The following is a 26,982-nucleotide window of genomic DNA, read 5'->3' as shown; positions in this document are numbered from 1 at the left end:
CTTCTTCATAACTTCAGCCCCATGGAAATAATACATGTTGAATTAAACTGATGCCTGTAGATATGGTCGACGCAGTGAATGCTGCAGGCTACTTACATTGTAATAGCGGTATTTTAAACATCAACATTGTAGATATGTTAAGGTTTCCTATTTATTTCGTAATCATTTTCCCTGTAAGACTATCCAAAATGTACACAATTATTGCACGACTCTTCTATATTGCACTGTAGCTGAAAATTCGGAATATGATCATGTCGAAATGATCAAAATATTTTATAAAAATGTATGTCTTTTGATAAACTACTTCGTTTAACTCGTATTCTACCAATAAGAGAATAAATAATCGACATAGAGTGAATTCTAAATCCATTTTGTCGCTAATTGTTCGCCTTTTTCAGTGATAATTTGTTACGGTATTTCACGGCCTGTGTGCGTGTTTAATCGATAGAATAACAATATGTTACATGTCAATTTCATCCACCCATCCATCCCCACTTGAATGTACCAATGGGGTTGAAGATGGGGTGATACGTGATATTAACATGTTATGCAAATTTTCAAGGCTCATTATTGACGGTTCCGTCCTCCGTCTATTGTGAAATAGTTAGATGAGGCATATATAATATATATATATATCTAAATAACCACCCCCTTCCATCAAGCAACAGGACGGATGGTGTCGCCTTTCGCTGAGTATATAAGTCTCGGAAAGACTCGGCAGACCAGAGTGTGTATTATATGCTAGCGGTATACGGTCAAGTGGAGCTAGGCGCTATAGTGTGTAGGGGGAGAAAATTTACATCTCTATCTCTGCAAGTGTACTATGACATAACATTTCACGGCGAATTCTGTGTATAATAGAAATCCAGTTGAAATTTTCTACTCGACAACATCAGAGAAGAGAGAGGAAAACGTGTTTTATTCACACGAAAACACCGGAAGAAATACATACGTTGTGAGTATTCTTTTTATAGTAATTCATACTTTCGTTTTCGCCTCTGTTGCTGCTGCTGCTGGTTTTATCAATGATAACAAAATGTAAATTGATAATACTTGTAAGTGATATTGTTTCGTTGTTAAAATGTTTAGTGTCATTTTATATTGATTTAATCGTTTTCTCGTTAGCGGCTGGGACCAGTGTTCTTTGATGTAGTTTTAGGTTAAAGGTCATCTCGGCTGGAAAAGAACATGCTTTGGTTTTTCAGTGTACATTGGTTATGCGTCTATTTACACGTTCAGTGTGTATAGCTGCTTGTTATATATCAGTACATATAATACATGTTTCTACACAGTCCGATGTCTTTTATCAGTACATATAATACATGTTTCTACACAGTCCGATGTCTTCTGCTCTGTTCGATAAAACATGATAACATCATTAACTTCACATAACTGAGATTGATAGTCATTCCTTAAATCTAATTTTCTACCAGCTTATGATAGGAGGATATCACACTAATACATGTAATCAAAAGAACTTTAGCGATTCGGGTCTTTGGTGCTTACGTACGTAACCACTCCTACTTAAGATAGATTTAGCGTTTGGGGTTACAGTGAATCCATTTTCAATTAATCCTGAACTTTTCATTTTCCGGAAATTATCCACAATACATAAGCATAAACAGCGAATATATTAAGTTGTTTGATCTTCCAAATCAAGGCATCGGATTCGATTACGGTGCGAGTGTTCAATTTAAGAATTTAAGAGATTTCGCAACCTTATCCTGCCAAGATGTACACCTATACGGATGTGCTGCCTAATGCTTCTAGAGGAGACGCTTCCTTCCAATGGGGTTAATAAACGCGCATCATAAACAACAAAAAGCATTTATTCTTTTATCTAGATTGCATTTTGGGAATTCTCTGAAATGTCACTAATGCCTAAAACAACAGAGTTATGTTAGATTAATGTAAATAGATATGTAATTTAAATAAGATACCAGGAAGAATGTGCATCAATTAATAACGAATACGATTTCACTTTTATAGGGAAAAGATTTATAACAGGAATGTGGATATGGAAATAATTTCCTTTGTGAAATTACTAGCATAAACGAAATTCCATTCAAATCATTTAAAACACATACCATATGTTATGTATAACCCATAACTCAAAAATGATTTAATTCTCGCATCAACTATTGGCAATTCTAACCGTGGGCAATACGCTTCCCATAATATTCATTATCAACTGATAATGAAACGGTAGCTATAGGGAAACCAGAAGAGCGACAAGTTGGCTGTTATGCCAAAAACGATATCACTTTTTCATGTGCAAGTGTACTTATTTTAGGGTTCTTGTCGGCTTGAATTTTGCCAACTATCTAGTCTGATGCGATGTCAATTATTAAGCTCGTCCTAACCTCGTTAAAATAGGATGATTTACCAGACCAGCTAATAATGATAATATTTGTACGATAGTATATAGGTTGTTATGCCTAATTGATATTTTGTTGTAGTCATGTTCCAGTTTGTGTAGCAAATTCTTTCTTTACGAGCATATATTCTGTTATTAATCCCGGTTAGTCTTACTTTCTACATGCTGTCATAGTTCGATGTCGTTAAAAAAACTGCTGTATAATAAAGCTTACCATTGTTTATTGGCTGTCATACTTTATCGTATTTTATTAATTGTGTAGAGTTTACCGTATTTCGTAGTTCACTTCACTAACGGTCAGAAGAGCTTACCATGTTATGTTCCACTGCCTGTTTCGAGCTTACAGTGGCTAAATGATTCCGTATCGCTTATCACACGTTGCTGACTGATGCTTTACAAATTAACTACCTGTCCAGGGATTTCAGTTCTCTACATACTTATCTTACTTTATTGAATGACTGGCGTTTAACTTACCTCGCGGTCGATCACTTACTCTACCGTGCTGACTGCTTAAAACAGTCTACTCAGTCTATATTGATCCTAATAACTACATTGTAACTGATTGCAAACAAAACGTAGGTTTGGTCGACTCTTTAGAGACTTTTACGTAAATTTCATCTTTGGAAATGAAATAAAAAGAAACATATCTAGGACACTGTACTGCATTCTTGTGTTCGAATCCCGACGGAGTTACATGGAAAAGGTTATCTTGACTGAATAAGCGTTCCTATCTGATCTTGACAATGTGTGTGATATTTCCTTAGAACACAGTTATAAGCATTTGTTTGAAGTCGACGTATGTGCAGATTCTAGCTGTATATATAAAATGCGGCTTGATAGATACCAAAACGTTTTCATACTCGTAACAGCGTTCCGTTTCACTTAACAGGTGACTGTCAGTATTACGAATTGATTTAAGAAAGAGTTGAAAAACGAGTTTTCAACACCGTTGATTTCAAAAGTTAATGCAGATAAATGGGCTATTTCAATCTAATACGGTAATTTGAGATCCCGGGGTGTCGGTAATTACGTAGTTTGGTTGTCTATAACCCATTGCCCTTGATATATGACTATATAGATTTACAAGATCCCACTGCAGTATTAAAGGCGACAGACTCAACGTTATGCAGCAGCAAAGTCTGCATGAAGATTTCGATCTCCTGTTATCGCTGATGCTTCGTAATCAGCAGTTTTATGCTTGCCAAAAATCTGTCATCAATTCCGCTGCGTTTCAAACATTTCTGTTTTTGTTAATTTTTTCCCCTTTCTGCTCTAGATTTCTTATTTTGATTTTATTTAAACTGTTAAAGTTATAGTTTTAGAGACGATACTGTCTTAGGAGCTATTCCCGGGATGATAAAAAATCATTTATTTTCCAAAGTCGGTGAAGATAGACACATGTATATGGTTTTATCTGCTTGTTGACTAGAGTATAAATTGCATTTTCTGAGTTTAGAAATCGAAGTTTTTGTATTTAGTGTTTTGTCTTTTAATTTGTAGTTCATCACTTTATTCCTATAACCCAACTAGTAAAACTTGAGAGGAAATTCCCTATCGCAACGTTTTTCCTTCAATATACACATCCTGTTGTAATACACAGATCTATTTGGAACAAGAGTGTACACTTGCCAGATATGATAAAATCTAAACACTAATTGTAATAAAACTTTTATCGGGAGTGTTTTCTCACGATCTAAATGAGCACAAAATCGTCTGTATCCTCTTTAGTTGTAATCAGATATCTGGACATGGTAGGTATTACTCATTTTCCTTACTTAAATGCTTCTTATTTTTTTTATAATATTCTCTGTCTTGGCATTGGTGTGTTTTGCATTTGTAGCGATACCACTTCTGTATCACATCATTCCATTCACTCTGAAATGACTTTTCTGGTGCTCTTTCGTTCTCTTTAATTCATATACTACCTCCACCTTATCATAGTAGACGATGATTATAGTAAAACCTCTTCACATTTTTCACTCAGAACGATACTTGAGTATTTTCTGTAGTGATCTCTATCGCTTCCTTCAATTCATATCTTTATTTCCAAGTACGTATGCTACTTTCTCAGTTATACGTTATTCACAATTAACTGTATGATGCTCTCTCATAGCGCCAGTGCGTGCTACTATATAGATCCCCTTTTACATTGTGTCGTTGTACGCAACGGTAGGCTTTCCTACGAACGCGTGACTGATGAATATAAACACACGGTTCCATAAACACAGGAGCACACCTAGGAAGGTTAGTGGTTTATACGAGATTATGTAAGAATATGCAAGATACACACTAATCAAGTAGGTTGGAACTACCTAAACAAAAACCGGAATGATGCTCTAATTGATTGAATTAAGTAAATATTTGCTTTGGAAAAAGAATATTATATTACATAAACAAACACGATAACACTCACACGCTAAAGGTTATAGCTTACATAGAAGTTGAGAGTATATCAGATTCTGAATTCTGGGTTATAAAAAGATTAGAGGGTCAAGGATAAATTTTGACGTTCGATGTACTCTAATCCAAGGACGTTCTTATTCGTGGTGTTTACCGACAAAAACTGAACATGGAGATCAAAATAGACGAATATTAAGGGTTTTTTGTTATCAAAGAGACTACATCAATAGTTATAAGTTGAACTGTGGTATATACTCCCACTTTGTTAAGAAGGGGTGTGTAATATTCATTTTGTTTGTGCGTCCGTCCGCTTCACAGAGACTGTATGCCAGATATCTCATGAAACCCTTAACATTTTAAGTTCATATTCTCATCATAATTACGCCATCGCTTCCTAACCCGATTAAATTTTGTGGATCGTTGATCAAGATGAACAGCACTGATGTCACATTTTGCTATTTAAACAACTTATGTCATATGAAATCCCTCGGCGGATTTAACTTGTATTCAAATATTTAACTTATACACCTTTAAGATGTTTGGCACTTCATTGTTGTTTAAGGTGACTTGTTCCATGTATATTCAGATTTGTTTTGCTGTTTTGTTTTATGTTGATACATCTGGAGATAACTCATGGGAATAAGAAAGAGAGGCGAAAGTGCCAAAACAATTTAGAATGTCTTCATCAGACCCCAATACAACATGATTGATGCAACAAAATAGTTTTTACATGTCAAAAAAAACATCCAAGCAAATTACATAGTAACATTTGACGTTGAGAAAGTTTACCACCTGATAATAGTTGCCTCATATCAACCCGACTAACGCTGTTAGGTTTCGTCATACCTGTTTACGAACTGCTTGCATATCAATTACTGTTTTCATGAATTTCAGGAAAGAAAAAGTTCACTGAAGAATATTCTTTCATATCTTTTCCTTATAGTTTCTTGCGTCATTATGATAAGCGTTGCAAGAGATTTTGACGTCATTTGAGGTTGAATTTAAGATAAGGTAATGAAGCTTTACCCCATAATTATCTATCAATCTTTTACGAGGTGTGAAAATAAAATGCTCACATGAAAAGGGCTTAAGCGGCGTCACAAAATGTAATACCAAAATGTTTTCCAATAGACAAAGGACATATTGTAGATGTTGAAGAAAAACTGGCCAAGATACTTACATTTCCTAACATCAAGGAAATTAGATAATCTGATGTCAGACAACGACAGCTTAGGTATGGGATTTTTCAAATTCCATTAGATACTATGTGACATTTCTTTATTAGTTCACTGGCATTCCATGTAAAACAAATGAATCTATATGGAGTCCAACGTCATTTTGAAGGACACTTGTCACTGGAGGTTTTGTGAAAGGAAAGAGATCTTCATATATTAACAACTATAGGTCCTAGTGTTTGTATATATCTTATGGTAGTTGTTCTGCATTCCCAAAGAGAGTAGTCCAATCTCAGAATTTCTTTGATATTCCAGACACACATTCAAAGTTATTCTGAAAAAATGGCGTAATTCTTCGTGCGTTTTGAGGCTAATTGGTCTATTTTTTTTATTGATGTTCTTTTTCTAGTGATACGATTCACGAACGGTGTTATTACTAGGGTTTAGCATAAGTGTTATCGATGAAGAAGGCGCTTGTCCTTTCAGAACACCTGGTCTTTTCTTTTCGTTTCTTTTGTGCATGTGTCTCCGTATAAACTTTTGTATTAACTATTATATCAATACTTTCCCCTCGTTTCATATATCATAAGTAAGAAGCACTCTTTTTTACATTATATATTTTTCTCTCTTTACTTTTGCTTTCAATCTTTTCATTTGACACTTCAATTGTTTGCATATAAAATCTGTTAAATTCGAGAGGAAAAGTCATTTGAAGCTATATACTGAAAACGTTTTTGTGTTTTTTATCAATGGATAGCGTTTGTGCATTTTTAGAAGTCATTGCTATTTGCGTCAATGAATTGCAGTTGATGTTTTCTTAATGAAGATATCTAAGCGCCTCACAACATTCTCTTTTCTTCAACGAGGGGAACGCCGAATGACAACTGTTATTACGTAATCATACATCAGCGTCCCGCCTGTTTGCACCAATCGTTTGCTTTGTTCGTTTGACACTGATCGGCATGATATATTCTGTAGTTGTAAATCATATTGCAACTGTTTGTTGATAGCACTTTTGCATTTTCTACTTGGCACCAGTCAACTTTTGATGTTTAGCAACTGTACTTTAGTATCTATTTTGTGTTGAAAGTGTGATTAGTGTTGGAAAGAGATTCAGTGAAACAGTGATCTATATGATTACCGCTTCCAATGCAGAAATAGATTATACAGCTGAGACGCACAGGTCTACAGACGTCCTGATTGTTAGGCATGATATTTACAAACTAATGTTAGTCTTTATTCTAAGAAGGATTTAGTTTTTGAATAACATATATCACTTCTGTCCCATTAGTTATTATGAATACCGTCTAGCTGGTAACTTTTGCGGGTAAAAAAGTTCGCGATTTTCTTTTAAAGAGAACGAATAACATTTTAACAAGTTAACATTGCGCGTTCTGGATGTTATGTTATACACCCGTGCCTCATTATGTCAAGTATTAAATATTCGCGATCACGATAATGTACCACGAAATAGCGAAAATATCATCCTCACGAAAAGAACCGATTATACAGAATTTAATAAATACCTGAAATTCCAAAAGTTTATTTTCCTGCTATGGTTTCATAGTAACTTGTAATAGTCTATGGTGCCAAAGTTAAAATTGGAGAGCAGATCTATTTTTTGTGGAAAAATGATTTTAAGTGAATGGTATCTGAAAGCGTTGTATGTTATAAGCTTTCAGTGTTAGGGTACATCATGTAATAATCTAAAATTCAACCATCAATAAAATCATTGCATTGCAGATTTTCGAGGTATTGTTGTAAATCGCCTCTTGTAATTGCTATTTTATAGAGTTAATCTCTTTTGACTGAATATTGTTTAAATGTCAACAGTGAAACATTGACGTGCGCAACTAGATTTATCCTGAGAGAAATATTGTATACATTTTGTGGAATTGCCATGCCAAAGGAATGTATTCGGGATTAAAGATAGTGGAAGTTATGTATATTTTCTTGCAGCGTGTGGTGTATTCTATGTATTAGTAATTTCACAGCCATATTGATTTCATGTTTTTTTTTATTCATTATAACGCCGATGGTATTGTCACAAAAATGATCTGGAATACAATATATGCAATTTCGCCGTAACGGCATGCACTATTAGATGCTTTGAGCTCGCACCATATGTCAACAGTTACTGACATACCGGTAATATTTCTGAGTTCCTTTTCCACGAAATGGTTATGACGTATGTTGTTTCCTGTAATAGGAAATAGATCTGACACAAATCTCTTACTTCCTGACATGACGAGATTCGATAATGGAGTTAGGATAAAAAATAAAGAAGTAATTATAACATTAACTCCATTTATCACTTGCAACAAAGAGGAATTTGCTGTTTGAACACTTCACATTATCGTTAATTGATCTTTGACACAGCTGGAAACACGGATATAGGCACAGCACCTGTCACCCGTACACAAAAACTTATATGACATTGATGGCAATTTCGTAGAAAATGTATGAATTAGCCAGTTATGTCTACAAATTAGCAACCTCAGAAGTAAGGATACTCTTTTTAGTGTTTCAAATACTCTATTACTTATTACTGTAATAGTTATGGGGCTTTTTTTTGTTTTGTTTTGTTTTGTTTTTTTTTTGTTTTTTTTTTTTTGTTTTTTGTTTTTTTTTTTTTTTTTTTTTTTTTGTTGAATATAACCTCGAAAATAAAACGAGTTTTAAAAGAGAAATATTCCATTTTACAACTTAAAATATACATCCCTTTTGCATTTACATCAAAATTTTTAATTAACCAGCGAACCATTTGAACCATTGGACCACCATATTTGATTTTCAGTCTAATCTATTCATGAAGCAATACGAAAACACACCAAACTACTCGCTTGAAAATAAATCGTTTCAATATATGTTCAATTTTCTGTAAAATTACAGTCTGGAAGCTGTAAGTGGTCTTATCTCGCTGAGCATTTACTCTCAAAATGACAGAATGTTCGTTGTTTTGCTACATTTTCATTTATATATACATATATTGTAAATATGATGCGTACATGAAAGATGTTGATGACTTATTCGAATACTGATCGATTTCCAAAACAGTTTCAATAGAATTGAATTGTAATTAGTCCAGTTATGGACATAGAATCGTAATCTTTGCTAATAACTCTGTTTTTTATGAGATCATATAGTTTTAACCTTACTTAAATGTCTTTATGTTAATCATAACCTAAATCTGAATCCAAAATTTTGAACAAACATGTTTGATTAAAAATATGAAGCGCAATATTTTGGTTAAACTGTACATATCATTTTCAGTTTTCACTGATACTGCCAAGTTCGACAGCACATGAAATTATTAGCTTAGGACAAGAATTTCATTCAGAAGGTATCAGTGATATCGTTTTACGTGAATCAAGATATTATAGAATATGAAAATGTCATTCATATTTCGGCTTTTTTATAATGTTTACATATTTACAGCTTTTACTTTGAGATTTCATATATCTCTGAAGCTTGCGAGATTACGTGAAAGTTCTGGATGCATTGATATCTCCTTACATTAATTAAGCTTAGTTTGAAGCAGATAAATATATGTTTAATTACACCGACTTAAAAAAAGTACTTTATTCAAATTTTGAAATTGAAATCAATACCGGGACAAATAAAGGTGATCGATAGATCAATATGCTTGCCAAACACTTAGCAAATTATTTCATGAGCGTATCTTGTTGGCATTATATTAAGTTACGCAAACGCAATGTTCTGGTTTCCAAAACACTGACCATACCCATAATGTGTATTATTCGATACAATAGCATTAGTGGCCTGCTCCGGTTAATGGGTACTTGGTATGTGGTGTTGACAGTTTTTACGTGGTCTACTTGTCGTTAATAATAAGTCTGTTGTTAGCCATTTACTCGAATTGAACATCTCGTTGATGACTTAATGGATATTGAAATGCTACCATATCAGTTCCCGCATGACGTTCCTGGAAAGGAACCCGCTGTAAACCATTGTAATATTATAGACTATTAAACCACAATTATGGAGAAGCAATGGTTAACATAGTAATATGAGACCATTAAGAAAGTATCCAGCTGTTATATATCTGTTCAGTTACAATGACTGTGGCATGAGTGTATTGGTACCGGAAGGAGCTCTGTTTTTATCAGTTGGCGAAGATATCGAATGAAAACCACTGTAAACAAGATTTCACGCATAAGTTATTGCATTTAAAACATCATTAACTGGATAATTTAGCTAATTGTAACTGTAATATACCTGAACATTTTTCTAACAAATTCAGTGATGAAAACAATGTGCAAAGATTCCAAAGTTTAAGCAGGTAGTCTATGTTGATTTGATGAAGTACTAATACAAAATTCATAGAAGTTTAAATTGCAAAAAATAAATGAAAAGCAAATTTCCTGAAATTCGTAAAAATAACCGCACGCCAAACATTCTTGATTTTCGGTATTTTTATAACTGTTAGAAATATATCATGTACTAATTATTTCTGGTGGTAATCTGTTAATTTCTATTTTATAGCCAGTTGATTGATGTCTATACCCTCAATTAGACTCGTACTGTATTGGTTCTGCAACTTGTTGGATACATTCCATGTTATAACCAAAGAGAAATCCTTTATGTCTATCACTTAAAGACCAAAGATTGATATTTTATCATTATGTTGCTATCAAGTTTGTTTATATTAAGGTCAATGGGCGGTATCCCTCCTCTCCATTGCACTAGTGTCACATTGTGAACTAAATAAAACCACAACTTGTACTACAGTAGTACCTAGTCATTTAGGAAAGAACATTCTTAAAGGCAAGTCAGCTTTCTATGCATCGTTTTAAACTTTCAAATTATAAAAAAAACATACTCGAAAAGGGTTGAAAATGTTTGAATGTATAAAGATCAGAATGTTCTCAAATTAGATATAATTTACAACAAAATATGCTTGCTATGCTTGCTATTTCGTTTAATGATTTTTGCGGAAAGCTGCTCATAGCAATAGCAGCAACTGCTTCGAAAGAAGTAGAACACAAACTATTTTAGTGTAGAAAGGTTATGTTTGATGTGTTTCGTATCTCCATTACCAAAAAGGCTTTAACATTAACCCCGAGAGACAAGTTACAAGAACATTTTTAATCGTAACATCTCCGGTATCAAACAATATCATAAACATTAGATAAATAGCTGTTCCAACATATTTATGGCGGTAGATAAGATATACAGAAATACTTTCTTGGCGAGCAATGCATTGCATCAACTATCTCAAAGTGTATTGAATATAGAATCCAAAGTGCTTGATTAACAAACGTTAATATGTTGTAAATGTATTCTTTTCTTCTTGAATGTTGTCATTAAACTAGCATAAGTCACTTTTAAGTATTTTGTACAGTACAATCTGCGCAATTGCATATGGTAGACACTGCTGATGGACTTCTAGTTCCCGACATTTGCCGTAACCTGCATGCCACAATTTAATTCATTCAAATATTGACACGGTTCAGAATACCAACACGATGTAACAGCTGTTTGATGCAATTTAATTCATTGTTTGGCTGTTCTGTGCCTGATTGTTATGTGACGATTTTTATACAATCTTAAAAGGGCCGTGATACTGGTATTGGAACGCAGTTAACAAGTAGGGGGAACGTGTTTATTTGTTTATTACTTGTTTTAATATATGCTAGTTGATTACCCCATCTGTTTTAGTGTAAATCTAAAAAGATTTCATTCCTTAATATGTTTGGAATGAAGCCGGGATTGCATATAAACAAGAATAGGGTTTATACATCTGGTGAGTTATATCAACATCGCCTGCTATTTATAATCAGCACTGAGGTCATTGTTTCAATGAAAGTTCAAGGACACGCGACAAAGGGGTTGACGTTCTTGTAATGTGTTTCTCGTGAGAATTCTCATCCTTTCCATACTATGTAAATATTTGCATTCTTGTCACGACTCTCTTTGTCAACAGGTGTTTTGGGTTATGAACTCGTTATTTTGCAAAATAAATGAAGGAAATTGTTACATTGTACAAATAACGAGACCTATAGATACTGCTTATGATATTTGCAGCAGATGTAGTTTATTGCAGAATATAAGACATGCCCTTTCTTTATAGAGACACGTTTAGTTACTGCACTTAATTTATCTTTGGCAGAAGTTTTATTTTCGCAATTCCTCTTCAAATGACCAAATAATATGTTGCTATTTTTACAAAACAAGCAGGAACTATTTTTATTGTAATTTTGTAGTAGTGTTTTATGGAAATCAAAGGATTATACACAAGACCAACAAGTTATTTCACCTTTCAATAAACACTGATTACAGCATATAGTTAAACATTAATTAATCTTCAGGCCCGGAAGACCGATAGGTGAAGGCGTCTCAGCGTCTTTATCACTAGCCCGCCAAATCTAGGTCGCAGGTTCTAGTCCTAAGTAGGGCAATTGCTAGGTAATGAGTTGCCAGGTAATGGTCGCACGTCGATGGGTTTTCTCCTTGAAGCCCGGTTTTCCTCCACCATCAAAACCAAACACGCCCTTAAATGACCCTGGCTTTTAATAGGACGTGAAGAAACAATAATCCAAACTGAATACAATTCTACGACTCGTTAATATTAATAAAGGCGATTCAGACTAATAGTTATTTATCCAAATAAGTATTCAGAAAAGATGGGGAGATGCATAAATTAAAACATTTTGTTTATTTTTTTATATTCAATCTGACCGACATTTGTCAGTATTAAATCATGATTCTTTGCTTGGTATGTTTACTTTAATTGAAACTTTATGTTTTTCCCTATCCAAAAGTCAAGCTTTATTTCTGTTGTATCGCACGATATAAGTTTCAGTATAATCACGTAAGCAAATATAGGTAAATTTTGTATGTTGTTTATATTTTATCCACTATATAACCGCTAGCTTTTATAACGTTTGCTTTCACGAAATAGTTGTACAAGTCTCTCGCTCTACATACTTGTGTGAACCCGTGGAATTTTCTGTAAGGAAATCGACATTTCCGTTACTTCCAGGTCACCGCGAAGATAACCCCTGGTCAGCATAATTCGATGATTTGTTAATTGTAAACAGCTTAAGGGGTAGATTGATCTATATATTGGATCTAGATCGTCTAAGCTGCGATTGTGACATAATTGTAAAAAAAATCGGACAATTATTTGCGCGTGGACGTCACGTTTGATAAGTGGTCATCTGACAGGGCCTATTTTATGTGTTGCGCATAAATATGTACAACGATAAAGATAACGAGCGTAATATCCTCCTACTCAAATCGTAATGTTCATCAGTAACATGACGCTTTTGTGTTTAAACCGTCCAGCTAATTTGCATAACACTTTAAACAGGCGTCATTTAATGAGCGAAACGCGAATCAGTATTTCTGTAGGGAATACGTCATTTGCAGATTAAAAGGATATTGAATTATTACATGTAAACCAAGCCATCAATCAGATGCAAATGTCATGTCTCCTGGGGTAGTTGATTGTATCAGGTATAAATAAAACGCTAAATATCGTGGCGTCGAAACAAGGTTGTGTTATCTGTTTTAGTGAAAAAAGGAATTCACAACAAATCATGAAGAAGACAAACGATTGCCATAAATCAATAACACGGTATCATGCCATCCAGGTAGAAATCCAAAATAATTCCATAATTGGTTTTTGTAATATGTTATATGGAATGATATACTGATTCGGTAAGTAGTCACGATTCCTGCTAGAATACCCAACGTCTACACCGAGGAAAGTTGACAGTCTTCGTCAGTAGTATAACTGTGAAATCTAAGAGTCACTTACGATGAGAGGTGATGGATCATTAAGAAGTGCCACCTAAACTAGCCTGTCACTGGAAGTAAAGGGAATCTGGTGGTTAGACGTTTTGATTAGTTGGCTCTCTTCAAATTCATAGTTCATATTTCATAGTTGGATACTGCGTAAAATCGATTACACATGGAAAGGAAGCCTCACTCCAGGACCCATTGATATGATTCAATAAACATGCCATTCCATTTTTCTGTTTCTAACTTATATGGGTGTCCGTTTAGCTTTTAAGTGTAAAGCGCATATTTGTCTTTTATATTACAGATAAGTTTCCATACCATTGAAGCAGATATAATGATATTTTCCCAATCAAACTTAATACCAGTTTTGTTTGCTATCTACAGATCAAAGCCATTCACGTCAGATGAATCGTGTTCCTCATTACAGTTATGACAGATATCAGTTTTAATCTATAAATCAAGAAATCGTTTGTATTGATTATCTTGACTACCCGCTAGCGCCTCGCGGCGTAGCAATATCCGGTACGAATGTAAGGTATCGCTTAAATGTCTTCTTATACAATGTAAATCACTCCGCGTTGTCTGGTCACTACAGCGTGTGGTGTTGCGCTTAAACCAAAACTCTAAGCTAGTTTTAGTTGATGACATTACGTAGTGCAAAAGGATATGGTTACCAAAATAATTTTGGTCGTTTAAAGTTGTTTAAGGATTGTCATATCTGTTAAAACTTATCATTGTCACATCAAAGATAAATTATCAATGCCTGAAGGAATGAATGGGGGTGTAGAATCCGAATGAATTACATCTACAACCGTGTTAACAGGTTGCTCAATTCTGATCCCAATCGGATTACATAGTAGGATAAAATCTGCAATTTAATCTGAAAGAAGACAGTGTTTGTATAATTGATTGACATACCAAAGCTAACGTGATTTATTTGTGCAGTACCTAGAAGAGAGTCAGTCTGACCATATGGGTATTGGAAGTGAATAACAAAGCAAAATTGAAATGCCAGTCCTGTTAAATATTCTATCTCTGTTTGCAGAAATTCTTAATCGGCTTCTATATAAACCTAGTCTGCCTACCTTATTCATGACCAATAAATTTTACAGATCCAAATTTTTCTCCATAACACCATCATGCTTGTATATATATATATATAAATGACACTTCTAGAGCACCCTGTCTTTTCCTCCTTGTACTGTTTTAGGAGAGTGTTAATCTCTTTGTTTTTTACCTCCAGCTTTATTGATTTTTAATTTGGATTATGAGGATGTTGACACGGTGATATTTTCTTGTTTTTTTTTCTTGCTCTTTCAACTCTATTATCTCTGTTTTACAATGTACACTTCTAGAGCACCCTGTCTTTTCCTCCTTGTACTGTTTTAGGAGAGTGTTAATCTCTTTGTTTTTTACCTCCAGCTTTATTGATTTTTAATTTGGATTATGAGGATGTTGACACGGTGATATTTTCTTGTTTTTTTTTTTCTTGCTCTTTCAACTCTATTATCTCTGTTTTACAATGTACACTTCTAGAGCACCCTGTCTTTTCCTCCTTGTACTGTTTTAGGAGAGTGTTAATCTCTTTGTTTTTTACCTCCAGCTTTATTGATTTTTAATTTGGATTATGAGGATGTTGACACGGTGATATTTTCTTGTTTTTTTTTCTTGCTCTTTCAACTCTATTATCTCTGTTTTACAATGTTCTCTCTGTTTCCTAGATGTCGAGATCTGTCAAGAGACATCCCCGGTTATTGGTTCAGAAATGAATTTCGTCTTATTAGTGATTAAATTTGAACATGAGAGCTTTAAAAATATATGCTTTTGTAATAGTAAAAAGTTTTATTCCGGGAGGAATGATTTCCCTTGAAACATTACATTAGTATTAGTTCAGTGGAGAGAATTTTACCAAACTTTCAAAACAACCGATGAGTAAATCACTGGAAACCTTTTGGAAATATTAAACATGTAAATTTGAATGACATGCATCCTTAATTATATGAAAAATATTAGTTTCGTACTTTTCAAAGTTTGAACTAAACACCCTTTTCCCATTTGAGTAATAAAAAGGCCAAATGTACTATATCTTTTATTTATGTTCATTTTAAAACTGCATGAACGATATAGCTTTGTATAGAAACTCCCATGAAACTCTTCGAGCCTAAGATGAAAAAGTAACTTTAAGGTCTATAGAGATTGGTAGGTAGGATCATTCATTACATAACACGATTTTCTTGTATCAAAAAGGGTATTTGAATGCTCAGCACGTCTTAATTACTTAAAAGAAAAGTGCATTCTAAGGTGAATTTTTTGCTTTGAACAGTACGGTGGCAGGTTTTTTAATTTTTCTTTTACTTTTTTTTTTTTTTGTTTAAAACATTGGTTTCCAAAATTGAATCCCTTATTTTAATTGTGTACCGGAAAATAACGTCATTTGCTAATGGATATGATATGAGTCGCCAATGAGATACCGGATACCTGTAGATGTTTCTAAGAGTTTAATTTGAGCTTGTCGATAAATGTTGCTCCCTTCCCAGTAAAGTACCCTATGTGTTTCTTAAAAGTATATTCAAATAGGATAAAAGGAAAAGTATGCATATATTTCATATTTCAATTATATTTTAGTGTGATATATCAGTTTCACCAGAATTGACCGATCAAAGTACTGTGACAAATCTACGAACAGCTTTTCGATCATCGCCATCATTAACATAACTGTGTGCGATGTTTCGGTAACTACACTACTACCTCCTGACAAATGACAAGCTAGGTACCCATTTAGCAATGTTAATCTAATTCATTGTAGATCTTTTCGGCAATATAATTTAATCAATATTTTCTCTCGCATTTGACCTCCGGTTTTTATACGTGCAAATTGCAATGCAAATGATTCTGTTTCTATTGTTAAAAGTAACATGAATAAATTCGGCCCCTTTTTTCGTTTTATTTCCTGCACCATTTCCTTTTCTTGATTCAAAACATGATTTTTCCATTTCTGTTAATTTCTAATCCCTGTTCTATCACGTACAGTTTAAACGTTACAAGAGTTGGGCTTTAGCGCTGAGGCTTCTTAGAGTAAGTGAAAGAGCAATAAAACAGAACACATGTCATATCGTTTAAGCTAGAACACTTTTCTTCTTGGCACCTTTACATAACAAGTAATATCTAACAAGGCTTTTTATGAGAATATCATGAAAATAATTTGTCTTTGAAAACTTACTTTTGTACCTATCAATACGGAATTGCCGTCAGAAAGATATATGTCCTACTTGAAAATAATGAATTGATGACATAGGTGATCATCATTAACATTTTCAGAGTGGGAGTGTCTATTTTCCTTGATAAATGTTGATTTCATTCGGGTTGCGACAGTTGTTGGTATAGACACTGAATTGTGTACTTCCAGGCATTAAACCGTGATACAGACATGATGCTAAGAACACTTACGGTTCTCACCTGCTGTTTGGTAGCTGCTGCTTTCACGCTTCCTTTGAAATCGGACAGTAAGGACACGTTGACATCAAGACACAAGGTGAGTTTTAATTTTCGATGATGATGATCTGTATATCAACGTTTCTTATACTGATCAGCCACGTGCATGTGAACCAATTCCTTACATCATTTCAAGGAAAAGTCTCAAAATCAGTTATCCGCACTAATTAGATTATCTACTAAAAATTCTGTAAATTGAATTTGTTAAAAGTGTTTACCAGTATAACATGGATTTGGTCGGCTTCACGTGATGTAAAATACTTTAATGTTAAACCGACAGTAAAGAAAACTTCCTGGCTTCATTTCGACTGCTTTGTGGTTTAGGATATCCTAACAAGTTGACTTTGAGATGCATGTGGAATTAAGAATTAAGTCAGAAAACAGAAAGTAGTAAATGTTCTATTTCTTTTTATCATTTTGTATGACTCTGTAGATAAAAAAAGTTGTCAAAAACATTTGAAAGACACAATATCAGTATGAATGTGTCCTGTGTTTGATCATTACGACTAAAGTGTTTTAAGTAAGAAATGCTCTCGATTGGTAATTTGTAAATTGATATTAATTTCTTGGTATCATTTAAGTTGCGCTGTTTCACAATAAAGCACTGATGTGATATAAATATATCTTAATTAATCCAACAGCATATTCGTTTTATCAACTTGTTTAAGTAGCCCTTTGTTGCGTTCTGTTTCTTGAGTAGAAGATGGATATGTCTGGTCTACATTTGTCAGTCTTAGTTCTTTGGAACGAGAAAAATCAGGGGTCTATTTATTCAAATAAGAAACGACATGATGCAGCTGTCTGCTTGGCAACGAGCAGTTTAAGGACAGGTGACCGTAATGTCCTTATATAATGCGACAAACCGGAGTGTAATTGCGCCATATCCAGGTTATGATTTTCAGTGTCATTGCACTTTAAATGACTCTTGAATATTGCAATAATTTAAAGCAACAGCAAAGGAGGGCACATTTAATGTGAATAGGATGTAACTTTTTTTGTGATCAAATTGATAATACAATGTATCAGTACAGTCAATTATCTGTAGGCGAATTTCAGGCTAACTCGTCACTTTTATGTTATGAAAATAAAGGAAAGTAGACAGGTCTCCTTTATTGCAAAGTAATGGCAGCCTCGAGATATATAGAAAAAATTGTCTAAGCATTTTCGTATATGTAGCAAACTTGATGTCAGTGACCTTCCTAATGACTGTGTGCTGTACTTCAAGTCTATAAATAATTTAGACAAACACTTATTCGTCCCACACGCAGCGCGTTAAGAAATCTTACTTTGAATTAGAGAGCAACTCTGTGGTGTTCTCCGTGGTTTTGAAATATACATCTTGTCTTGTAGTACATATGTTGATAAAAATAAGGTTCGTTAGGGAGCCTTTTCCTGCTTTCTACGTTTAAAGAAAATATTCAAATGTACGACCGATTGTTGTATAACGTTTCTGAAAAAGATCATCGAGGCATTTAATATAAAATGGAATTTCAATACCATATCAAAACAAACGTTTTATCTGTTTTATAAAAAAATTATGAGGAAACTCAATCAATTGATATTGATCTTTCTTGTCGGCTCTAAAGAAAGAAAACACAAGGTGTTAACAGATAACAAAATGAAGTATGACGGGTTCGATGAGGTGAATGGCAAAATAAGTTTAAACAATATATATTGCGGTAAGGCGTTAATTTCATTCAGTGCTCGTGCTGTAAGCCTGGTGATTTCTGTGTAATGAACTTTGCTTTCATTCGGGAACTTTACTTGTACTGACGCGGTCTTCTTTGATGGAACTGAAAACTCTTACCCTTCCGCAACATAAAGTTTTATTCTCTTTGTACGTAATCATTGGTCAACGTGGAAACGTTTCTTTGGTTTTCATTTTGAGATAAAATTCTGTTGACTATTCTGTATTTTCCCAAAGTTTTATAGAAAGAAGATACCTTCGAAGATAATGGTATTTAGTGATCTTTGCTAAAGCTATGAGATGTGAAGGAGATGTCATAGAATTTTTAATATTGGAGGTCATGTTAACAATTCAACTAACCAAAATGTTTCTTTATTTCTCCATAGCGTTCAAGATTTGGTGTTTGGGATCCCTATGGACACCGGAAAAGATCTAGAGTAGACTTTTTTGACAAACACGACTTCAATTTTGATGGATTTTTGGACAAATTAGAACTTTCACTTATGTACCTTGCAAATGGTGCTTCTTGGGACGAAGCATTAATGTTCGGAGAACAGCAATTACGTCACGACCTTGATCACAATGGAGTTTTAGACCGATGGGGTAAGTTCTAATAAATGTTCTCACAGAGAGATCAGTCGACGGATGTTACACTGAAATGAAAACTCGATATACTGTTCTTTGTGTATCCGTGTGCAATTGATCCCAAATTTAAAGTCTCTTATTTGTCGCCGTAACGCACATACTTGAAAAAGGTCATATTAACGCTTTAATAGCCTACTTGGCTCATGATATATAGATAGCAGAACATATCGTCAATGATTGGTCCTTTGTTTGTGACGTCATCACAAAATGGCTGTACAGTTAGCAGAGTGTACCACATTATATCATCAAGTCACACATTGATTGAGTTGTTGATAGACTAAGTTTTTTGGGATATCGTTATTTCTGAAAAGATTTTAATTTGTTTATTGGCTTGTAAAGTACTGGTAGACATCCAGAATAAAATTAATTTGTAATTATTCTACTTATCTAACTGCATCGTAAAAAAAGCAATGGCTCCTGTCCGACTGATAAGAAACTGCAGCTCTGTTGATACTCATAGCATTTTTTCCGTTTGGAGGAGGAATTTGCCGGTGTCAATGCCTGTCAGTAATCAACCATTTAAACAATTATAAGTGTGTCCTATTTGATTATGAATGGTTCGACGTATAAACTCCAGAACGTTTAATATTCTTTCTATCCTCCTTACATAACAGTAATATTGTAACCATATACCTGAAGACACTCTCACAAGCTGTTTCCAAAAGGTAAATTAATTAGTAGTGTGTACTTGAAATTATTTCCCATGGAAAAAATATGGTGATAATTTTGGATTGATGTCTAAATCTTTGAACTTTATTCGCTATGTCAAGCTATGTCTGAAACGAGTTTGTTTTTTACATAACATTTCGAAATTTATTAACGCACACACGATTCGCACCGCAGGATCAGACGTAAATTCAGATAGGAGCCACATAAAGTATTCATTACCATACACGCCAAAGAACATTCTCGTCAATCAATTTCTCTTTGATAAGAAATAGGCTGTGGATATTGGAAAATGCATACAATGCTTTGGTTTATCTGACCTTGTACTTTTTTTAGAAGCACGGTTATATTTGGGTTAAATGTCTTCATTGATCAAAGAGTTTATATATAAGTATGCATGAATTTATACACTTTAATATAAATGGCTAATATGATATCATACGATGTTTAAATGATGACTTGAAAGACTGCCATTTGTCAGGAGCACATTACCATCAGACATGATATAGATGTTATCGAATCGCCTGATTTTATTTAGTTCCAGGATCAATCCTTGTTGAATGTGATGATAGACGTATTCATTATATAACTTTTACTATTGATCTAGTTATTAAAACTCAAGTCAGTTTAAGAAGAGAGCAAAACATGATAGTCAATGTGAACTTTGATATAATGTCGCTCATTTGTCAATCTACTGTATCAAACTGACACCTGGAAAACTAAGCTAACACCTAGGTGACATGCCCGCGCTTGGTACAATACATTAAAATATCGTTATCACATCCTGGCTTGGCACTCTAAACTAAAACTTCGATATATCGGCACGCTACACTAAAACCTGTATAACGTGCTCACTTGACACTCGACAGTAAGATCTAGACATAATGCCCATTGCTCATCACTGGAAAACATCAATAAAAGTGTGTGTATGTCCTTCCCCATGTTATTAAAGTCTCATATGGTAATATCATTATCATAAAATTCTCAAAAAGGTGAAGTGTTGTTTATGGTGGTGATTGAAAGGACGGCAAAAACTTTCTACAACCTACAGTAATGTCATTTCTTTATTCCAATGACCGTATCGGCATCAAGTTTGGTTTGGAAAAGCCTTTATACTCCTTCTCATATGTGGGCAAATAACCACGTGACATTTCGCCTATCATAATGTCTGCAATAAGTCATTTGGAAACGTGCTGCAGTCGAAATGCGATAGCAAATGTCCAAGAATTAGACCAACAAGCTTCCTGTTATTGTAAACGATAAACCGCTTGATTGCCATCATCCGGTATACGTCTGTCGACTTCTAGGTCAATAACAGTTTCAATGAAAATTGATATCCAAATGCAAACTCCCAGCTCATCAAGACTTTGTTAGTTTTATCTAATATACATATCCCGAAAGACCTCCAAAACAACAATATTTTTCTAATATACCCAAAAAGATATATATTTGCGTGACCAGCCGGTGACCAATGATTTGTAAATGACAATGGTGATTTTCTTTTTAAAAGTACAACGATATCACAATTGCTTAATATTCCCATGTCGGTACCGTTTACGATCGCTAGACCGTCCTTGAAGAACGGATAATGTGACTTTGTTTACCATTTTCACGAAATATCCAGTAAACAAGAAAATATGTTGTGACGAATCACTACAGCTTTCCAAATCAAAACTTATCATCTTAAATTCGGTATAATTTAAAATAACGGATAAGAAAGAAGTGCCTTATTAATATTGATATCGATAATCAATATTAGATTATGAAGAGAAATTTTGCAATGTCTAATATTGTCTTAAAATTGGTTAAATCAATTTCCAAAGTTTTCTTCTCCATGCTGTTCATGCAAAGCGATGGATAGCTGGTATCTTTAGAGTGGCTTCGACCGGAAACAATCGGTGGGAGTTATGAATGAAATGGAACATGGAAAAAAATACACATCGTATAACCATATTAGAATATCTAGCTAACGGCTCCATCGCACAGAAGATAGCATGACTAGGGTATATTTGATAGCGTTAATACTATGTTTGTTATAACAAAACAAACAACTTTCTGCTGTATGCGTTTGGATGGAAATCACCCACGCAGCAATGATAGACGTAAGGATGACAGACTTAAAGATAAATATTTCCTCTCCCTTAGGTTACAAAAAAAATCATCTAGGGTGACATTTCGTTAACTTTGGATTATGTTTTTGCCTAGTTCCGTGTCTTTCAGATTTAGAATACAAATAATATTGATAAATGTTCGTTCAAAGGATCCTACACTAGGTGTGCAAACTCTGTAGAATGTCTTTCAAGAAAAGTTGACGATCCTTTGCTTTGGTACCTAGAACGGCAATCTAAAAAAGAAAAAATTCTCGGAACACGCTTGGTCGAATTATGTTTTTTTCTCTCTTTTTTTGTGAAAATGTTGTATGCAACATTTTCATTGTCATTGGTTTAAATTGAAAGGAATATCATAGAAAATGTTGTTTTATGCAACATTAAGCCTTGGTATACAAACCGTTTCACAATAGGATTAAGTGGATTCGCCCATGCACAGCCATTTTTGTTTCTATTTCTGCTTTGTGTAAACACTGAGAGCGGTAGTCCTTATTCATTTTCTTTCTTCGATTTATCAACCCTCAGTATAATACGATTCGTTGATATCTTCATTATTTATGATATACCGAAAGATTTCATTTCTAAAATTTCTTTTATGTTTCCCAACTTGTATTACCAACTACCTATATCGTGTCTAAAAAGCGCCGAACATTTCGTGACCGTATAACACGGTTCCAAAGTCCTGGACTACTCTGTCCCTTTTCTATGATGACGTCGTGATCTAAATGCATTTTTAGGGCGAAATGATTACCGAGTGACTAATTACGGTACCAAGACTAGCTTCAGATCTCTCTGTTCGCAGATTTAAGACATAAAAATAACGTAGGTTTTCACTCTGTTTCTTGCGTTCCCGAATCTCGACCTATATGAGATTATTCACATGTTCTATATATATATTTATCAGTTTTAGGACTGCTAGTAACTTAATAACATTGTATTTATAGTCTGTCAATTAACGATTTGTCATTGTTTTGTAGAAAACGCATTGGATATTTAATTATAATGATTCTTGATTAATTATTCTTTTAATCTCTTGACAGAATTCCTTCGAGATAATGACCTGATGCCTTATTGGCCGTACTGAGAACAAACCCTCGAGAAAACGAAATGCTGAGACTGTCGGAACAGAATCAGGATATATAGTCAGCATGTGATACCAACAGACTCTATGGGATAGAAAAGCAAACATGGTTCATGTGTTTCACTTTGTATGAATGGGAGACAATACTTGCCAACTTCACACAAAAATGTCTTCTGCACGGGATCCGAGAAAAAAGCAAAAAAGACAAAAAAAATTTAAAAATACAAATATATATATATATATATATATTTATGTATATATATATATATATTCTCCGCAAAGGACTTTTCCGAACTGTGGAAATACAACTGAATGACATGTCTTTTGATGTTCATTTCTTTGATTTCTAGTGATAAATAGGTATTATGTTGGTATGTCTAATGGGTCCAGCTGTGCGAAGCTTTGATGGCTAGACGTAATCTTAATATCTTTTCAAAACAAAAACGAGAAAAGATTTGGAAATTCCTAAATTTAAGCACTTTTTGGTAACAAGTGTTGAACATTAATCGTGTATCATTAATATTTTTATTTGTAAATGACAAAAAATGAATAAATAAATGAATATTTATCAAAATTTAATAAATAGATATATATTTATCAAAATTTAATTAAAAAGATATTTATATCCATAAGTTAAGAGAGCATTAGCTTTACCAAGCTTTCACCAACTGGGCCACGGTGTCGATAAACAAAGTGCCTATATGAAGCCCGATCACTTCCGGTCTTCTGAATGAACTTCCGCTTGTTTTATTTCTTCCTTAATTAGAAATTCAAGACGAATCTCGTGAGCAGCACGCTTTATGAGTGATGTTTTTTTCTAATAAATAGAGAAAGGTGTTTATATCAGTAAGTAATTATTTCTAAAATCCACATAAAATACTTTGATATTTATTATAATTGCTGCGTAATTACGTGTACAGTGTAATATCGCTTGCAGCTTAATGTTAAATCAAAGTTTACTATATAAATAAATGCTTTTCTGTGCGATAGGTATCTTGTCTATCGTTATGAAACTGATTCCAGAGTAGGTGTAAAATATTACATTCGATTTGTGTGTGTGGGAGGTCTGGAGATATAACAAATTTTTTTCATGTAGGCATTTATTTTCATTTCACATGGCGATTTTTTTCTTTTTTTTCAAATTTTTTTTTTTATTATAATCATTATTTCAGAGTACAAACAAATGTAATTATATATGTTGAATATTGACAAATCAAAAGATGTGTATTATTCAACCAAAGATAATTATTTATTTTGTGTTGTAATTATATGAAAATAGATGTTTATCAGTATGAGGTGTATACAGAGCGGTGTATAAAAGATTGTATTTGATTACTAAATCAAAACACCCATTTCATTAAATGATAGATGTGTAACACATTTCACATCTTGGAATTTTAAGAAACACAGGAATGATAATAGTTTGTAAATTTAAAGTTGTCCTTGATAAATTCATTTCAATTAAGAAAAAAACCCGGAGCATATTGCTTACTTCCTTAGAAATTAGAATAAAGTGTGCGCATGGACATAATTATTGAAACGTTGTGTTTATTTCCTGTCAAGAACTGCATTATTACTGAATACACGACGGATTTTTCAAGGAAAGTAACAAGTATTGGTATCATTATAAGATAAAAGCAATTCATTGTCCCTGTGTGATTTTTAATAATTAAGCCCTATAAAAACGCAACGTTTAATTCCAGTATTTATCAGTACACGGACAGCAAGGTTTCTTGATAGCGTTGAAAAGTGTCACGATGCTGTTCAAATCAGCTAACGTCAGTTTTGATCCAGAGAACAATTTGTGTCCTAATATCTGTCCATTGTCATTGTTTCTCCTATTGGAATTTTCGGTTGATTGTAAGAAAAATGATCAGAAGAAGAGATGTACATATTCCTTGCCATATTCCTATCATGAATTTCGATAACCGCATGAAATGCAACACAAAGCAGCGAAATACTGCAATGAAGGATATATGTCTAAAAAGGCTTCAACACTGAAGAAATGATAGCAGGCTACAAGAAATCTGATTGATGTCATCGCATCAGAGATTGATTTAAATGGCCGATTCTTCTTCTAAAGATGGACGAAAAATCCAGAGTGGTAATTGGCAAATAACCCCCAAATACAAATACTGATTGAAAAGGGAGAGTGAAAGTGAATGATTATGAGCATTGCGCAAAGTCGAATATGAATGCGTTTTGAAAGAGGTCGATAAGTTTACCCATTTTGTTTTTTTGTGTTTGTACTCAACTGAAATTGTATTCAACAAAATATCGCCTTTCCATAAATTTTAGTTGTATCTTTTGTTCATATCTCTATCTGTTGGTTTAATTTGTTATATTTCTTTTATGAAAAGTTGAGTGTTACTAGATGACAAAATCGTTACTATTAAATATTTTCGGAAAAAAATCTGTATGTCTCTTTTATTCTATTACGTATTATGAATGATTACGAATAGGTCACACACTGAATGGAGCAGTTTAACTTTCATGTTGTTGATGTGCCTGATTACTATTTCTACTCGCACTGTTTTGGTCTTCAATAATATATATTTTACAGTGAAGCATATCGTTGATAATAAAACTCGGCAGTCGGTTTTCCAATTGATGTACTGGTCATTTTCGACGAAATGTCATTGTTATCAATGTTTGCAAGCTTAGAATGACATCAAAAATTTTGAAAAAAAAAACTTTGAATTAATCTGCAGTAGTAAGATCTTGAATCTTAAAGAATTTTTCATAGATCGGTTAAATGTAATGACTTGAGCGCGTATCAAAGCGATGATGAAATAGTTAAATCTAAAATCAAATGTTCATTCAGATGTAATGAGACGCATTAAATGTTTAGTTAAAACTTTCAAACATTCACAACACAAAAGAAAGGTAAAGTGTCTTGGCGGAGAACATTACTTTCACATAATTTGAGTAACTATTTGTACACACGAAATTCAATATAATTCTACAAATGTTTCGAAGTGAGATTCCATTTCCATAATCGACTATGTCGGAATTTAATTTTAGATGTTTGGTATTAACATAATTTTATAGGACTTCGAAGTGTTGTTGGCGATGCCATAATCATAACATGTAATTCATCAAAATATCCTAGTAAAAATTTAATAACACACTAGTGATCAGCACCAAAACTTAAAAGCAAAACAACGTGTCGTGGTAAGATTTTGTTTATCGTCGTCGTTAGAATAAGCATTATCTGGCATATTGTTGTTTAACATACATTTCATCTGTACTACTGTTAGTGCAATAGACGAACACATGACATGACGCTAATTGTAAATTTTATAGTCGATATGTTTTCTTTCAATAAATGGTTTTCAGTTGGTTCAAGTCATCTAAAATCCTAGTAAAATCGCTGAAATCGGCATTCCTGCAGGTTTGGGAATTCAGGCGGTGTGTGATACGATTACAAGGAATTCCATTCAATGATGATGTTGTTCTTTCTTTTTTGGAGCAATCAAATAAGGATGATTCTCTGCGATAAATACCGGTTATGCCATTTCCCCGTATGTTATGACTCGATGGAGTGCATCATTAACGTATCCAGGATGTAACATTCCAAT

General features: G+C 33.7%; 1 protein-coding gene across 1 annotated transcript; it reads left to right on the top strand.

The window, feature by feature from the left end:
* Positions 1-744: 744 nt before the first annotated feature.
* LOC132557271 (uncharacterized) lies at positions 745-25,936 on the top strand. Its single transcript, XM_060221760.1, has 4 exons — positions 745-955; positions 17,129-17,254; positions 19,288-19,504; positions 23,361-25,936. Exons 2-4 carry the CDS (start codon positions 17,150-17,152, stop codon positions 23,402-23,404), a joined length of 366 nt encoding a protein of 121 aa, XP_060077743.1. The 5' UTR covers positions 745-955; positions 17,129-17,149; the 3' UTR covers positions 23,405-25,936.
* The last annotated feature ends 1,046 nt before the right edge of the window (positions 25,937-26,982 follow it).

The sequence above is a fragment of the Ylistrum balloti genome, unplaced genomic scaffold, assembly GCF_031769215.1.
Source record: "Ylistrum balloti isolate Yb309-2 unplaced genomic scaffold, AGI_CSIRO_Ybal_v1 Utg370654, whole genome shotgun sequence".
Classification (NCBI taxonomy): domain Eukaryota; kingdom Metazoa; phylum Mollusca; class Bivalvia; order Pectinida; family Pectinidae; genus Ylistrum; species Ylistrum balloti.
The sequence above is the reverse complement of the archived record's forward strand: the minus strand, read 5'-3'. Positions and strand labels throughout refer to the sequence as shown.

What these genes read in the sequence shown, in the direction of transcription:
- LOC132557271 (XM_060221760.1), top strand. Translation starts at nt 17,150, where the DNA reads ATGATGCTAAGAACACTTACGGTTCTCACCTGCTGTTTGGTAGCTGCT. An exon ending in CGTTGACATCAAGACACAAG is followed by an intron (nt 17,255 to 19,287) that starts GTGAGTTTTAAT and finishes ATTTCTCCATAG; the next exon opens with CGTTCAAGATTTGGTGTTTG. An exon ending in TGGAGTTTTAGACCGATGGG is followed by an intron (nt 19,505 to 23,360) that starts GTAAGTTCTAAT and finishes ATCTCTTGACAG; the next exon opens with AATTCCTTCGAGATAATGAC.